This window comes from Grampus griseus, assembly GCF_964374135.1.
Source record: "Grampus griseus genome assembly, chromosome: 16".
NCBI lineage: Eukaryota > Metazoa > Chordata > Mammalia > Artiodactyla > Delphinidae > Grampus > Grampus griseus.
The window spans coordinates 16,520,500-16,538,374 of NC_139010.1; the positions used below are offsets into that span (position 1 = coordinate 16,520,500).

The following is a 17,875-nucleotide window of genomic DNA, read 5'->3' on the forward strand; positions in this document are numbered from 1 at the left end:
CCACACCCCCTCCATGTACCCAGTATTGATTCTTCCACTATACCTCCACTCACTATCCATCTACCCCTCATGATTTTGCAGTAAATCGCTGGCATTTTACCATTTCATCATCACTAAATCTTTCAGCATGTTGCCTCTAGAAGATAAAGACGGTTTTTCCTTGTAAACATGACAATAACCTCCTAACACTTTAAAATAACAATTCCTTAATATCAAATATCAATCAAGTGTCAATTCCAATAATATATCTCACTTTAATACTTATTGAGAACTTGCTATGTGTTCGCAGTGGTCACTTCCACGTACACTAGTTCGTTTAAATTGCCTTTTTTTTTTCTTTTTTTTCTCTCTTACTAAAAGGAACGAGTCTGTCTCTACTCGGTGATTCAAGGCACCGCTCCGGGCCTTCCCGGCAGAGCGCCCCGCAGCGGCCGGACCCGGGTCTCCCGCTCCCAACGCCACCGGGTCCCAGCCCTCTCCCAGCTGGGGACGCGGTTCCGGACCGGAAGCCGCTGTGCGTGGTGCTCACTTCCCCAGCCCAGCGACCCCGGCCCCGCCCCGGTTGCCCCGGCGACGAGGGGCCGCTGTGCGGCGGCTGGATCATGGCGGCGTCTGTGGGGACGACTCCCGGGGGGACGACCCCCGCGGGGATGACTCCGGCGGGAACCACGCCCGAGTCGGAGGTACGCCGTCCCTGCCCGGTACCCGCGACCCCCGAGCGCCCGCCCCCTGCCCGCGGCCGAGGCTGGTCCCGGGGAGGCGCCTCCCGCCGGGGGTTGGGTGCGCGGACCCGAGTGTCGGAGGCTTTGGGAGCGGGTCCCGGGCGGCGCGGGCTCCGGGGGAGTGAGAGGGGGTCCCGGAGCCACCCGCCCGCGCTCCCCGAGCCCTGCCGCTCGACGCGCCTCGTGCTCTCGAGTGTAAACTAGAAATCCTTCCGTTGGACGGTTCATTCGTTGCCCCAAAGGCCTCACAAGTACGCCCTTTTCCCCGATTCTCAGCACTTGAAAGGGAATTCTGGCAATCTTGAATGGGCCCGACTCTTTTGGAAATTACTACTAATTCACTTCAGATGATCACAGTTCCTGTTGCTCAAAAGCTGTCGTGGAATAATTACTCTTCATTGGTAGTGGGTAGATTAATATTTGAAGGCCAGTGTTTCCCTTATTATTTTGCTGTTTCTCTAAATAATAAATACATAATAGGAGATGGGACAAAGGAGGAACGCCTGGAAAATCGACCTTCCGGTTATGACTTAGTTGCTCATCAGCCCCTTGTTTTTAGGAAAAGTATTTAACGTCCTTGGGCCTCCAGTGGTTTCCTGTGTAAAATAAAGATTTTTCCTCAGGCCCCTCCGAACACCAGTTCTCAGTAATAAATGGGTTCTAGGTAACTTGAGTTACTCACAAGCTTTGTATCCTGAGATTTTAATTAAGAATATATGCCAGATATTACTAAAAAATGTTTAAACCTTCACATACTTGAGTCAGTCATGTTGTCCTAAGAAGTTTTTTCTTCTGTTTTTTTAAGACTCTGAAGGTGAATAATGTTATAATTAACATTGCTAGGCTCAACTTCCTTATTTGTGTAAATAACATTTTTTTTGTACAGAAGATATGTATTAGCTGCAGTTTTATAAATGAAGAAACACAGAGCCAGTGAATTCAGTGCCTTGCCCAGAGATGTGCAAGTCATTCCCAAGCCATTCTTCCCAATACTGTGTGCAGACCACTAAAGCATGCGGATTCTCCTATGAGCCTTTTGAAATTAGCATACATTAAAAATACATTTTAATGTGATAAACTGGTTACTAACCCAGTTACTCCCATGTGATCTCTAATGTAAGTAATATAGTTTCAAAAGTGGCATAGGAAATTTCCCAATTAAATTGTGTTATTTAAATATATACAAAAACTTACTTATGAGAATGGACAGTTGTCAGTGTACACCCACATATATAGCTTCCCATGTAGATAATGTCCTTTGTAAGAAAGACTGATAATTTGGGGTTAATGAGCCTGCACTTCGAAAAAAATAACCCCATAATTTTTCTTTTATTAAAAGATGAGAAGAAGTGCCATGTTCCAGGAAAAAAATAATCACTTTTTATAATGGACGAGTCAAACGAATACATATAGACGTTAGGTGATTGTCTGCCATCTTAACCCTGTCAGTGGGCACTTTTGTAAACTTCTTGGAGAAGAAAGTATTCCCCATGACAATCAATAGTCTTTTAGTAACAAACCGAACAAATCAAGTTGGAATTTGGACTCACTTAACTGTGCTCATTTACTAAGATTAACACACTGCATGGTCAAAACTCCATTTTCCATTCTAATGAAAGCAGAGTTCCTGTAATTCATGGAGTAGACAGTTGATCCCTAGTGTTATGTCATTCATTAGAATAAGTCCTGCCTGCCACCCATTTGTGCCCGCTGTGGGTTTCAGGGGTTAGATAGAAAAGACAGCAAAAATCTCTCTCGGTGTGTCTGTTCCCAAGGCTACATCTTTTCAGTTAGGTACTGAAAGGTTCTTCTCAGGTCAGATTGTTTACTGAATTGATCCCCCAAGACCTAGTCCCTTATAGTATTATTTCTTAATAATTCTTTATCCAAATTGACTTAGCCAGTGCACCATCCAGTCATCTGAGCCAAGCAGTAGTGAAATATTTCTTTTCTTGCCAAGTCTATTGGAAATAAAGCATAAGCTTCCAATAGTCTGAGGTTTCCCGTTTGTTGTTTGTTCTCAGTACCTAAAATAAAAACAGCAAATTATCCCAGTCGTATAGTAGGCACTCAGTAAAAATATAGCTTAACTAATTGAAATTAGAGAGGGTCTGACATATGCCAGGAATGTAGTTATCATAGCTCAAAATCTGCTCTATAAGATACCTTGAACAAGCAGACATGAGATGCGGGTTCAGGAAAATATTTCTTATGTAATATTGCTTAAACTTTTTTTTGCCAACTATCTGAATTCAACAATCCAGTTTCTTTAGTAACATGGGAGTAAATGCCTCCTTCTAAAAGGTAAGACTAAACATTTGGGAGATATCTATTTAAATGCACAAGACCAGAGAAATGACGACAGTCTGAAAATATTTCCTACGTATATATCTGTAACTGAAAGGAGTTTATAAATTCTAAGTTAATTTATAAGTGAGTTTGTAAATGAATACTTAGAATTCAATCATCAGTCTTTTATCGATAGTTTGTTCATAAGCTGACTTTCTTAATATCTTCAAAAATACTATTTGGGACATGTAATCATTTAAGTATTATATGTAAAAGGACTATACTTCAACTCATATCAGAGACCTAAAAGAAAATGTAAATGATTATTTCCCAATTGCTTCTTTTGAATAATTTCCCTTAGTGTTAACAAATCCCCTAACAGATGACATTTATTCAATGCCTTTGGGACTTCCTCAGGACAAGGGGACACTTACATAATCCTGAGTGGAAAGGTGATATCACCTGTGGTAAAAGCCTCAGTGTGTTTGGGGGAGGCCATAGACAATTCTCTCGACATTAGGCGGTCCCTACAGACCTTGAAAATAGCCCCCGCCCCGTCATTGGCAGGTTAGAGAGAAACACTTGGGGCTCAACTTGGGCACCAAGATGACCAGTTTCCTGCAGTTGCAATGTCATTCATGAGGTATTTATTGAAGCCATTTACAGCACATGGTGTAGATCAACCTGTGCAGGGCTATGGGAGGTTGCCAAAAAGTTGCTCAAAATATTGTTGAAAAAACAGTGCTAATATTCCTTAAAATGTGAATATACAGTATCATTATTTATGAGACACTTAGAACCTCTGGAAATATTGGCCTTGGGCGTGGAGGTATTGACAAACATTTGGGTTTGTCTTTCATCTTACCATTAGTCTTTGGGTTTCCTATCTTATTCTTATTTCCTGCTTCTTCTCCCCACTCCATCCTCCCTTTCAGGTTGCACAAATCATCTTCAATTTTTTTCTAATATTTAAAGTTTTATTTTACTAAAGTTAGGTCTTTAACACAGCTAAAATTAATTTTTGATGGATGTACTGTGTATTTGAAATGAGGATCTAATTTTGTTTTCTTCTAGACATGAACCATCAATTATGCCAGTTTCATTTACTATAAATAAGCCATACTCTCTTCCCATGGAGAATGGACTGACTGCCGCTATCACATTACATATATACATGAATGGGCACAAGAATGGCTGAAGAGTCAGTGGAATAGAATAGAGAATCCAACATTTATATATGTATATGTATAAATTTATACATGTAGGTATATTTTTGAGTTTCCATTCTCTATTTTTTTACACTGACTGGTTTGTCCATTCTTGTGTTACTGCCAAACTACTTTATATTTAACTTTAATGTCTGATTTGGAAAGGTCCCTCTCACTATTTTTCTTTTTCAAAATGTATGTATTCTTCCATAAGAACTTGAAAAAATGATTTCGATAGTTACAAAATGATACAGAATGATACAGTTGAGATTTGAGATTGTCATTGCATTATACTCGTAATGTGGGAAGGATTTAATTTTTTTTACTTTTATTTATTTTATTGTTGGCTACATTGGGTCTTCGTTGCTGTGCGCAGGCTTCTCATTGTGGTGGCTTCTCTTGTTGCGGAGCACCGGCTCTAGGCGCACGGGCTTCAGTAGTTGTGGCTCGCGGGCTCTAGAGCGCAGGCTCAATAATTGTGGCGCACGGACTTAGTTGCTCTGTGGCATGTGGGATATTCCTGGACCAGGGCTCGAACCCGTGTTCCTTGCATTGGCAGGTGGATGCCTAACCACTGCGCCCCCAGGGAGGCATAATTTTTTTTAATTCGAAGGTTTCTAATAAATCTCTTTTATCAAATCTTGTTATTAAACTTTGATAAAGTTTATAATTTCTTTAGGTACTATACCTTTCTTATTATATTTTTAATCCAGTTTAATCAATTTTAATGCCATTTACATTTATAATTAGTTTCTAATACAGAGGAGAGCAGTTAGCCTTTGTATGTTTATGTTATATGTAACCATCTTAGAAGTTTCTTATTAGCTCAAACCATGTTAGTACAATGTCATGTTTCTTAGGTGTGCAGCCATGTAATCTTCAAGTAAAGATTTTATAATGTCCTCATTTCTAATATTTAAGCCACATATCTCATTTTCTTATTATATTATTAGACCCACTATAGTGAGTTTAATTACAATAATGTTACTAGCCAGAATCCCTTTTTCGTTCCTGGTTTTCATAAGAATACATCAGTGTTTCTTCATTCAGTATAATGTTTTGGCGTATAATCTTTTTTATGTTTAGCTATTCTTTTTTTTTTAATATTATTTTTATTTTTTGGCTGTGTCGGGTCTTAGTTGTGGGCACAGGATCTTTTGTTGTGGCACGTGGGCTTAGTTGCCCCGTGGCATGTGGGATCTTGGTTCCCCAACTAGAGATTGAACCAGCATCCCCTGCCTTGTAAAGAGGATTATTTTCTTTTTTTTTCTTTTTTTTTTTTTTTTTTGCGGTACACGGGCCTCTCACTGCTATGGCCTCTTCCGTTGCGGAGCACAGGCTCCGGACGCGCAGGCTCAGCAGCCATGGCTCACTGGCCCAGCCGCTCCGTGGCATGTGGGATCTTCCCGGACCCGGGCACAAACCCGTGTCCCCTGCATCGGCAGGCGGACTCTTAACCACTGCGCCACCAGGGAAGCCCTAAAGAGGATTCTTAACCACTGGACCAACAGGAAAGTCCCTAACTTTTCTTTTTTTAATTCATATTTTACTGAGAGTTTTGCTGCTGAATTCTTACAAATGCCTGTTTATTATTTATTTTTATAATCATATTATTTTATCATTTAATTTGTCTTAAGTATATGAGACTTATTAATGATAATCTGTCCTTGCATTTCTGAAATTAACCTTATTTGCTCATAATGATAGCTTATTATTCTTTTAGTACAATGCTGGATTCAGTGTTCTAAGGTATTATTTTAACTAGAATTTTTGCATCTGAATTTATTAATGATTTTGACTTATAATTTCCTTTCTGTGCTAATTCAGGTTTTTGTGTATAGCCTGTGCTGGCTTCTAAAAAATGAATTATCTATGGTCTATACTTATTAGACTAACAGAATTTATGTGTTCTTGATTGTTCAGTAGAACTTCAAGTGTAAACTGTCTGGACATGGTGACCTTTTAAAAAGTAGACTTCCAGTTTAGTTCATGTTTGGTCAGGTCCATTTCTTCCCTTACCCTTGGTCAAATTTGATAACGTATATATTCCTAGGAAATCACCCATTTCCTTGTAATTTTCAAATGTATTTCCATTTAATGTGGCATGTATTTATTTTTTCTTTAATCGCATTTGCCCAAGATTTGCCAGTTTTATTCATTATTTTAAAGAACTAGCTCTTGCTTTTATTTATCCTTCTTTCATCTACTTTTTGTCTTAAATTGGCTCCTTATGGTGTCCAGGACTATAGTGAGGTGAGTGAGGGGTGCCAAAAAATTCAGTAGTCAAGAGAAACTATATTTTAATGTAATATTTTAAAAACCAAAATTAATGCAAAAAATCCATAATAGATCTAAATTTTAAATAAAGACAGCATCACTATTACTGATTTTTCCTTTTTGCCTCAGGCTCCAACATGGCTCAACACAGCGCTGCTTCTTAGTTCATTTATTTTCAGGCTTGAAGAAAGCCTTTCAAAGTGTGGAAATTGTAGACCATTCTCTGTTCTCTAAGACTGTGAAACACCTCTTAGGCATCTGTGCTATCTTTTTTTAGTGGACATTTATTAAGAGTCTTGTAAGACATACCACTGATGGATACAAAGGTGCCCCCAAAGGCTTAAATTCTAGAAGAAAGACATATGTACAAATGTGGAAAGTTGAGGTGACATTAGAGAAAAAAAATTCAGAGAAGAAGTTATCTGAAAATATCAGGCTTACAATTTTAATGCTTCTGGAATAACAGCTAAAATCCAGCAGGTGGTGGAATAAAATGAGTTACAGTGCAGTTTAGCTTACGTATTTTCCTAGTCAGAGATGTAATTTTACAGAGAAAGTGATAATTACATATTTACATTTTTATTAACCTATTCATGAATTTTCCATTGTATCTTTAATTTTTCAAATCAGAATGTATGTATCAAAAGATTAAAGATTTTTAACCACCTTATATCCTTTCTAGGTACATGGCAGTATATAAACAAACAAAAGAAAAGCTCTCGTTTAAAATAGGTCCAGGAATTCAATTTAAGACAAAAGAAAACAAAAAACCAGAGGCAAACCCTCCTACAAGATGATTATCTTAAGCTATCAAGTTTTAGTAAAAAATGAGGCACTAATATTAGGCACCTTAGCTAGAATTATTATTGTACAAAAGATTAAGATTATTGTATTCTCTTTCAGTGCTTGTGTGACCTATTTTCTCCTGTTCAGAAAATTTTCAAATCTAATACAATTGATCTGAATGTCTGTATAATGTACCTTTCATATATATCTTTATTCATTATGAATAATGATAGCAATCTTGTATGTAGTAAAACATATCAGAATGATTTTTTAACATGAATCCAAATTTACGTTCAAATGCCTTGCTGTAAGTCACAGAATTCATCAATATTCAAACCATCATGAGATCTCCAAATCCAGGTCCTGCTTTTTATCATGCTCCATCATCTAACAGTGTCATCACAGGATGGAGATGAATTCAGACAGTTGATAAACAACCTGTGTTGACCTAACTAGGACCTGCAGAATTCTAAAAAGAAGTAAAAGATTGAATGACTGTCCCTGAGGAATTTACAATCTAATGGGATTAACAGTAGTAATAATTATACTTTACTGCTAATAATTTAAAAAAAAAATACATGTAACTAACAAATATTTAAACAAATATATAGCCATACATTATGGACTAAAATACTATTCTGTCTAAAAACTGAGTGCATTTAATTTGATTTACAAGTGTCTGAGTGCCTACTAGGTGCAAGGTATTATATTAGATACTCAAATATTGTTTCATACTAAATTTATAATCTAATAGTATGACCTACTTTAGGTTAATTTGCCAACTCTAAGATTATGAAAAGATAACTAATAAAATAGCATATTTTATTTCTAAGTTGGATTTTTAAAAATAAAAATATAATAACCTAATATTAAATTACAAACGTTAAACTGATTTTCATTACCAATGAGTATTAGCTTTGGGATTTTTCTGTTCTTGAAATAAGGCAAGTTTGGGATGTGATCTTGTTAACTATAGCAAAATGTTTCCTACTCTTACTTATTGGAGCTTATTCACATGGAAAACTAAATAACTGTTGAATTAAAAACATTTGCCCCATCTCTCCCCCAAATCTCACAATCCTTTTTAAAATGTATTTATTTATTTATTTAAATTTTGTTGAAGTATAGTTGATTTACAATGTTGTGTTAATTCTGTACAGAAAAGTGACTCAGTTATACATATATATATTCTTTTTCATATTCTTTTCCATTATGGTTTGTCACAAGATATTGAATATAGTTCCCTGTGCTATACAATAGGACCTTGCTGTTTATCCATCCTGTGTATAATAGTTTGCCTCTACTAATCCCAAACTCCCAGTTCTTTTCTCCCTACCCCTCTTCCCCCTTGGCAACCACAAGTCTGTTCTGTATATCTGTGAGTCTCTTTTTGTTTCATAGATATGTTGATTTGTGTCATATTTTAGATTCCACATATAAGTGTTATCATATGGTATTTGTCTTTCTCTTTCTGACTTTACTTAGTATGATAATCTTTAGGTCTATCCATGTTGCTGCAAATGGTATTATTTCATTCTTTTTTATGGCTGAGTAATAGTCCAGCACACGCACGCGCGCGCGCACACACACACCACATCTTCTTTATCTATTCATCTGTCAGTGGACATTAGGTTGTTTCTATGTCTTGGCTTTTGTGAATAGTGCTGCTGTGAACATAGGGGTGTATGTATCTTTTTGAATTATATTTTTTTCTGAGTATATGCCCAGGAGTGGTGTTGCTGGGTCATATGGCAACTCTGTTTTTAGTTTTTTGAGGGCCCTCCATACTGTTTTCCATAGTGGCTGCACCAATTTACATTCCCACCAACAGTGGAGGAGGGTTCCCTTTTCTCCACACCCTCTCCAGCACTTGTTATTTGTAGACTTTTTAATCATGGCCATTCTGGCTGGCGTAAATCTCACAATCCTTTATTTTCATGGAGCTACTGGTGTCTTATCTCTTTTTCAGTCTTCTTTTCCATCCCCCATTCACAGCTCTTCTCTTCATGCTCTAGCTTTGGGCAGTTTCATCCATTCTCATACTTGTAGTGACTCCTAAACCAACATCCGTAAACTTGACCTTTCTTGACTCTAGCATTTCTAATTAACCTCTAAACATTTCTTTCTTCTATGTATATTTCACCTAAAATTCAACCACTGAAACCAAATTCATCATCTTGCCTTCTTAAAACTAGCATCATCTTCCAAAACTCTTATTTGTGTTGATGTGATAAGAGTGTCACATATGCTTTTACAGATTGTACTCTGAACAAAAGGACTCAGCTGAGGGTTGAGCAGGAGCTGAAACTACACTCTGTTCACAAGTGGTGCACTTGGGTGCAGGGCTGCATCAGCCTTAAGCCTTTAGTACTTCCTCCACCCAGAGAGGATGCCTTCGTCTAGTTCACACAAAGGTGGCATATGTGATGTTGGAGGCCCTGAGTATCAACACCTTTTTCTTCTAGTCACCTATTTCAGAAACTCAGACTCTCCATTCATTCTTCCCTCCTTTAGTCCCCCAAATGTAATATGTTGTATTTATCCCTTTCTGTTCTGCACACTGCTGGGAGCCCAGTGCAGCCCAATGCCTCATTCCTGAACTGTTCTAACAACCTTTTCATTTAACTCTTCCTTTTTGTCCTTCACCCTGCTACAGAGTACCCTTCATTAAAGCATAGTTTTGTCATTTCATTGCTCAAAAACTTCACGGTCCCTTATTGCCTGTAAAGAACAAACTCTTCAGCCTGTCATTCTTCAACCAGCCATGGTCTAAAATATGTATGGTGCCTTGTGCAGTATCTTGTGTATTGTAATCACTCAGTAAATCTTTATTAAATTATTTAAGATCTCCTGTGATATATTTCCAATGCCCACCTTCCACTTAGGTCCAACTAGTCCCCTGTGTGTGCCCTAGGCACCACTGTGAACTACTTTATATTTACAGAACCGGTACCCAACTGTCCTGTCTTTATCACCTTGGTGTTGCTGAGTCGCTTCACCTAGGACATTATCCATGCTCAGTCTCACAAAGGCTATTTCTCTCTGTAGACTTTCCTTGTCCTGTTGCTGTCCTTGTTGTCCCTTCCTTCCTTTAGACTGAATGGCATCTTTATTATGGCTCACTTATTCTGTTTTCTTGTTTTAAAGTCACTTTTAGTTTGTCCCTTCCACAAGATGTTAAGCTTCTTGAGGATAACAAGTCTTTCTTACTTGTCTTTGCCTCCTCTTGTGCCCCAAGTTCAATGAGGAATATATAGATATTCAAAAATGTTTGTTAATTGAAAACCATCACCTCACCCAGTTTTAAATATGCACAAAAGACAGGTTGACTAACGATTCAGCTTTTCAGAAGAGAGGTACCATTACTTAAAGACAGAAAGGTAAAGAGATTATCTAGGAGACTGTTGTTTTTAAATTTTTTCCTGATAGCAGTGAGACAAAAGTAAGAACAAATTTTGGTATCATTGGGATTAATATGTGAAACGTGATTGAAATAACTTATTCCACATTTTTTTTTCGTAGAAAGATACTGAATTCCAGGAGCATGAAGGGATTCTGTGTCCAGATTTTCTTTCAGTTGCCCAGATCACCGAAATGCTAGCAGAGGATATAGATGGAGTTCAACAGTAAGTACTTCAATATTACAACCAAATATGGAACAGTTCTAGTTCTGCATCTATAAATGGTCATGATATGTTATTACACATTTTAAACCTATTTCCAAAATATTTGTTATTATATTTTGCACAGATATATATATCCGGACTGTGGAACACAAAAATTCTCAAACAACTGACTTGTTTCCACTGCTCAGCAGTCTTCTTTATGGGAGAAATGGATTTCAACCAACTTGCTAATCTTAACAGAGAATAGGGATTTATTGTTAAAAGCAGCCATTAGCATATGCCATCTTCTTTTCTCTTTCATTTGTAAAACTGTCAGTATGCACAAGAACCTTTAGGTCTTCTGTCTCATCATGACAAGAGTAAGATGTATTTTCTGTAATATTAATAGTGAATACATTTTATAATTTTGGAAATCCTGAATATTAGCCATCCATCTGTGATTTTTATTGGATATGAAGCTATGCTAAGTATTCTAATCTCATACATTTTGCTTAAATATGTGAATATAACTGAATTTATAGGTATCAGTTCTAATATACGTACATCCTATTCTTAAGGCCATTGATTTCTACAGTAGATCATTTACTTAGAACTCTAATATATACTCAGATATATCCACCACACAAATTCTGAAAAGATGTTTTTAGTAATCATTCATTTTAAAAATTATCTCACTCTAATAATGGAAGCCTGATCGGTTATAATGTGTGGAGTGTGGGGACAATGTGATGATGTTCTGGACTGTAACGTTCCAGGGTAAGACTTCTGTGGTCCAGTCATCTAGATGTAAGCCGGGCATTGTCGACCATAATGGGCAAATGGAAAATGACTTTGTCAGTGGTTATCATTTGCAAATCTTACAAATATTATGGAATAGAGGTGATTTACTGCTGAGAAGGAAATATATGACAGATGTACTTGCTGGAAGAGAGATTTGAGAAGGGAAGGCATATTAAGAGCAGGCAAATGACACTGACAGGCCTTTTCCTGAAATGCTCTTCACCTCCACTGCCTTCAAATCCTGCTAGAAATCCTGGTGATCTGTGATTTGGTCATACTACTTACTATCTGCATTTCTAGAAGTATTACTCAATTAAAAATTTCACAGGTTTAAGAATTTTATGGTGATGTTACCATATTTATAGAAATGAATGCTCATTGGGAATTCTTATTTTTTAGTGTCAGAATTGATTAGAAAAATGCATTTATTGTATTAATATCACTGATTAAGCTTCAAGTAACTATTATCTTCGATTTCTAGGTAACCCCAAATGTTGGTCATTGAAATGTAAAAAATAGGTATTTAAAACTAGGCAGGGGGCTTCCCTGGTGGCGCAGTGTTTGAGAGTCTGCCTGTCGATGCAGGGGACACGGGTTCGTGCCCCGGTCTGGGAAGATCCCACATGCCGCGGAGCAGTTTGGCCCATGAGCCGTGGCCGCTGAGCCTGCGCGTCCGGAGCCTGTGCTCCGCAATGGGAGAAGCCACAGCAGTGAGAGGCCCGCGTACCGCAAAAAAAAACAAAAACAGAAACAAACTAGGCAGATAGTAGATTAATACAATGTAAATGACATATATTTAATATAGTTTATAATTTATTTTTATTAAATAATAAATACAAGATGTTATATTAAATAAAATTTATTGCAAACGCTTTTTAGACTTGTGTATTTCTCATCACATCTTAAGTTGTACTGTGTATGACCATCTTTTGTGACAATCTTTTTCTCTTTTTCAATTACTGGCTCTCTTTTTTGTTAAATATCTAAATTCTAAAAGTATTTTTAATCTGTAAGAGGTGAGGTCTAGAAGAAAGTAAATGATACAGAGGGTGATACAGAAGTTAGCTGCTGTATAGAAACAACCAGGTTTAACAGCAGGTTGACCTAAAAGGTCATTCTTTTAGGATGTGCCTATGACCATCTCATTAATAGAATTCATCTGAAGTAATCTCAAATTTTAGGGCATCGATTTTGGATAAATGACAACAGTTTTATGTCAGGAGCCATTTCTTTGAAAAGTAATTTTCTTGAGGTTTTTTACATGATTTTTGTAACAGTAATCCTGAATTATTTGTAGCCAGTCATTCATTTTCCATATAAAATAGCATTATTATAAATGGGGATTATACATCTTTCAAAATGACAGAAATATAATTGAGGTATCACGTCACCAAGTGGCAAAAGTATGCCAAAATCATACAGTCTACGAAGTGATAAACCTACTAAAATAAATTATGGGACATTAGCACATTTCCCTACCTTTAAAAATTTTGTTGCATAAAAGCAACCAACCAAATGAAACATTAAAGTATCATTAAAATATATTTCTGGAATACACTTCAAGCAAAGTTAAATGTCTGGGTACATTTCTCAACATTTCCTAACTACTATCTATGATTCATGTTTTAATGTAACCCTGATTTTATTTACAGATCCACCCAAATCCCTTTTGAAAAAAGGATAGGGACTAAATTGAAAATAACTATTTAAACACAGAAGTAAGGTGGAGAGATCTTTTAATAACCTCTCTATAATTGGTTTCCATGAGCTGTTCAGCTCTTGCCTTAAGGCTTATTTCTGCATGTCATCATATTTAAAAAATAAAAGGCACTCCAATTTCAAGAGCAGGCAAGAATAATGTAATATTTTTACTGAAATTCTTGGTGAGACAAAGTAGGTAGTTACATCACCTATCACTATAGCAAAACTTCCTAAATCACTATTAAGCATCTTTCTCTTTCCTTACATTCTCTCACGCTACATCTGTGGCCATTTCTCCCCTCTCCCCTTTTCCATCTCCCTTTATTCCCAGAGGAAAAGCTTACAGATTTACCAGTAAAATGCATGGAAACTTTGCATTCAAACCACAGCAGTGTCTTGCTCCTAATGCCTCCCTGCTTAGTTTCCTTTGGAGTGAAATAACTGAATGAAGAACAGAAATGTTAAATATTTAGCCTGCAGTTCAGGTTGAAGGTTAAGATTCAAATGGTACTATGGAAAGTGATGGAGGGGACATTAGGGAAAGAGAGCGAAGGTGGAGGAAACTTAAAGAGACTTCACCATATTATTCTTAGGCAATTGTCTATTAGTATATAGTTAAACATTGAAAAAATAAAAACGTAAAGCAAAGAACACATGCCACTATTCAGGTCAGATATTTAATTAAAACAATAACATGCAGATGAAGAATACACTTAGAAGGAAGACTAACTTCTGTAAACAGAAGAAAATGTTAGGCAAAAGCTGATGATTAAAGAGGGCATTGATTTCATAAAACGAGATAAAAGAAGAGGTTATAAAATATGTAAATTAAGAAGCTTTTAACACTAAGGCAAGAAACTAAGGTAAAGAATAAATCCAATATACGACTTATCTTGCTGAAAATCAAGGCAGTAATGGAAAACAAATTTAAGAAAACATTCAAAATGCATATTAAAGCAATTGGAAGATGCTAGAGTATACATCTAACTTAGTGTATAAGAAAAAAATACTTGAAACTTCATAAAATAAAAGTTTGATAGAAGATAAAATAAGAAAAGTTGCTGTTCAAAACTGTGTATCAAACAAATATACTCTTATTGTAAATTGCCCCAAAAAAGCTTTGATTTAAATATTTTAATAGAATAAAACTGCATATATTACCTCATCTCTGGGATAAAGAAAGTCACCTAGAGGAAAATTATCAGGCAGGCTTCAGACTTTTCCTTAGCAACATTAGGTAGCAGAAATCAGTAGAGTGAAAAGTAGGTAAATTTAGGGAGTCAAAAGAATATAATTCAGAATAAAATACTAATGGGGTTGTTTTAGTTAATCCATGTATTGGGTGAGGTAGTATTTTATTTTCTATGTGGATAGTCAATGCTGCCAGCATCATTTTTGAAGAATTCATACTTCCCTCACTGATTTGAAATACTACCTCTGTCATATACCAATTCCCATATATATTGGGTCTGTTTCTGGGCTTTCTGTTCCATTGGCCTATTTGTTGATTCCATTAAAATACCACAAGTTTTTATTACTATAGACATTTTCCTACTGACTTTTACTTAAGAATAAATGGTATTATACATTAAACATTGGAAAATAAATCTTGCTGACTGATATCCAGTGCAAATGGAAGATGCCTGGCTAGTGAGGTAACCTTCTTCCCCAGATTGCCTCCCCATTCATTTCTGCATCTACCATTTGATTTGTGTGCTTGACAAAATGTATCAGTTGGGATGCTTTTAATTGCATGTAACATAAAAAACTGATCATATTGACCTAAAAATAAAGTATACACACATTTACACACACACACACACACACACACACATGTATGTAAAATATCACATAACGGGACATTCAGAGATAGATTGACTCCAGGGTTGGTTGACTCAAGTCCTCAATAGTATCAAGAAGTAAGGCTTAGTCTTAGGACTGATTTTTCTTATGGTTATAAAATAACTGCCAGCAGCAGCCAAAGCTACTTACTTAACTCTTCTGATTTTTGTTCCACAGAAGAAAATGACCCTTACCGTTAGTTATGAATTAACTAGAACAATTTAGGAGAGTGGTCACTGTAGATCAATAATTATTATAGAGAATGCCATATACTGAAAGGCATTATATGGCATTATGAGAAGGGAGATGAGAAGCATGACTGGCTGAAAAGACTCAGATCTCACTTTGGGTGTTGGGGTCTACGCAGATACTACTGTAAATGAAATGTATGTTAGAGAGTGAGTTAAACGCAACATCAGCTTTATTTATTCCCAGACTTGTTTAATCTTGCTGTATTCATTATTCTGATTGTGTAATTTATTTCAGTATTGTAAATAATAAGGACTCTTTTTTTGTAAATGGCAGTATAAAGTTGTCACACACACACACACACAAACACACATACACACATACAGACATTCCCTGAGAAATCACATATAAGCATCTAGGAAATACCAATTCCATTTCTACTAACAAGGAGATGCTGAAAGCACAGACCACAAACTGTGAGGATGCCCACCAGAAACACTGTAGATCAAGCAGAAGTGCAGGAGAAATTACAAGGAGGATGTACATAGTGGAAGATCTGAGAATAAGCTTAAAAATATACTTATTCTCCCAGGTGAGGAGAAAACCCTGAAGTGCCGTTTCAAGAACCCTTGTTTGCAATAGCAAGACCAGAATACACAGTCTTAGAGCAGATACTTCCCATGTTTACAAGAAATAGATTGTTTATGTGATAGTGAAGAGAACCTATTCTACTTTTTCCCTTTTCCCCACTAACTGAAAAAAGAATAAAAATTAGAATAATTGACAAAATTATATCATATAGAAAACATCTTGTAATATGGCCAGGTTTGAGCATTAAGCAAGGAGGTTACATACAAAGACACTGCAAGAAAAAAATTGAAGAATAGAAAAAAGAAATGGCAGGCAAAGAAAATACACCAGAAGAATATGGCCACGAACAAACAAAAAATGATCAAATATTTACCATGAGTTAAGAACACTTACGAAGCAATCACAAGAGCATAAGACAGATACAAAAATTCAAGGTAGAGATAAGGAAAGTTGATGAAACATTTTTTAAAGAAGTAGAAAAGGAGAGATCTTGCAGAGGTGAAAGTTATAAGCAGCCCAAGGGAGAATTAACACTGCTGAAAACACAAGAGACATAGAAGACAGTAACAAGAAAAGCATACAAAATGAAAAGGAAATTGACTTAAAATTTTTTTGAAGTTCAAAGAGAAAATTACAGTTATAGAAAAAAATGAGTAAAATATACATAATTGGAATTCTTTAAAAAAGAAAGCAGAATGAATATTTAACAATCTAGTTCCAGACCATTGTCAGAAATAAAAGAAACTTGATTGTATACATGGAAAAACACATTGAATTTGAGGGAAAAGGAAAACGAAAAGTTACTATACTTCAAAGATAAAATGAAGAGAGAGGGGAGGAGAAAAAGATTTAGAAGAAGTAGAGAAAGAAGACCAATAAGAGTTGGTCTTTGATTTAAATATTTTAATAGAATAAAACTTCATGTATTACCTCATCTCTGGGATAAAGAAAGTCACCTAGAGGAAAATTATCAGGCAGGCCTCAGACTTTTCCTTAGCAACATTAGGTAGCAGAAATCAGTAGAGTGAAAAGTAAGTAAATTTAGGGAGTCAAAAGAATATAATTCAGAATAAAATACTAATGGGGTTGTATTAGAGAGCTCGCTCTCTCGTTCTCTCTCTGTTTCTCTTTTGAATGCCATTTTTGACTTCAGCTTTTGATATAACCATGGGTATTTTCAGATTATGAGCATTACAGAATTTTCATTCAAGAAAAATACCTGTTTTCAAAACTTAGAAAAGGAACTGTTCATTATTTAATCAATTTTAATATCTGGATTTTTCTTTTTGTTACAGGAAACTGGAAAAGTTTCTGAATTTCAGAAATCTTCAAACCTGTTTAAAGGAAGCCAGTCTACTAGATTATTATGTATCTGGATTTTTGTGGGCAAGAGGAATGGACTTTTCTATTATTCAGTATTCAAAATTTATGACTTTACTGGATATGTTACTTCATAATCTTAAAAGTGAGTACATTATTTTTTCTTTTTTTAAGAAACAAAAATTTAGTCCACTGTCTAAATTAATCTTCTGTCTAAATTAATGTTCTTCAGCAAAAGTTCCTAATTTTATTGTTTTTTAGCAAAAATATAGTTCATATCTTCATTAAGTTATAAAGCTTCAAATAATACTTAACAAGGCTAAAGTTCTCATAGTAATTAATTTGCCAAATATGTTACTTTCATTTTGAAATCTTATTAGTGCCATCCATCCCCAAAATGTCAAGTAGCTCAGATTTATCTAGATATTTTTTCATTTTTTGAGCTGTTTTCATCTCATCTTACCTGTAATTATTATTGGGGTATCTCAGGATTACTGTTAAGAGGAGGTACTTTGGTCAATATCAAAACCCCATGAAATAGACA

The 17,875-nt window shown here is 35.9% G+C and overlaps 1 protein-coding gene across 4 annotated transcripts in view; it reads left to right on the forward strand.

The window, feature by feature from the left end:
• Positions 1-577: 577 nt before the first annotated feature.
• Positions 578-17,875, forward strand: part of CABCOCO1 (ciliary associated calcium binding coiled-coil 1) — a 125,983-nt gene continuing 108,685 nt past the window's right edge. For all 4 annotated transcript variants that reach the window (XM_082673230.1, XM_082673231.1, XM_082673233.1 and 1 more), the window contains exons 1-3: positions 578-683; positions 10,805-10,908; positions 17,307-17,476. In XM_082673230.1, coding sequence (XP_082529356.1) covers positions 603-683; positions 10,805-10,908; positions 17,307-17,476 — 355 coding nt within the window. In that variant the 5' untranslated portion in view covers positions 578-602. The remainder of the gene's footprint in view (positions 684-10,804; positions 10,909-17,306; positions 17,477-17,875) is intronic.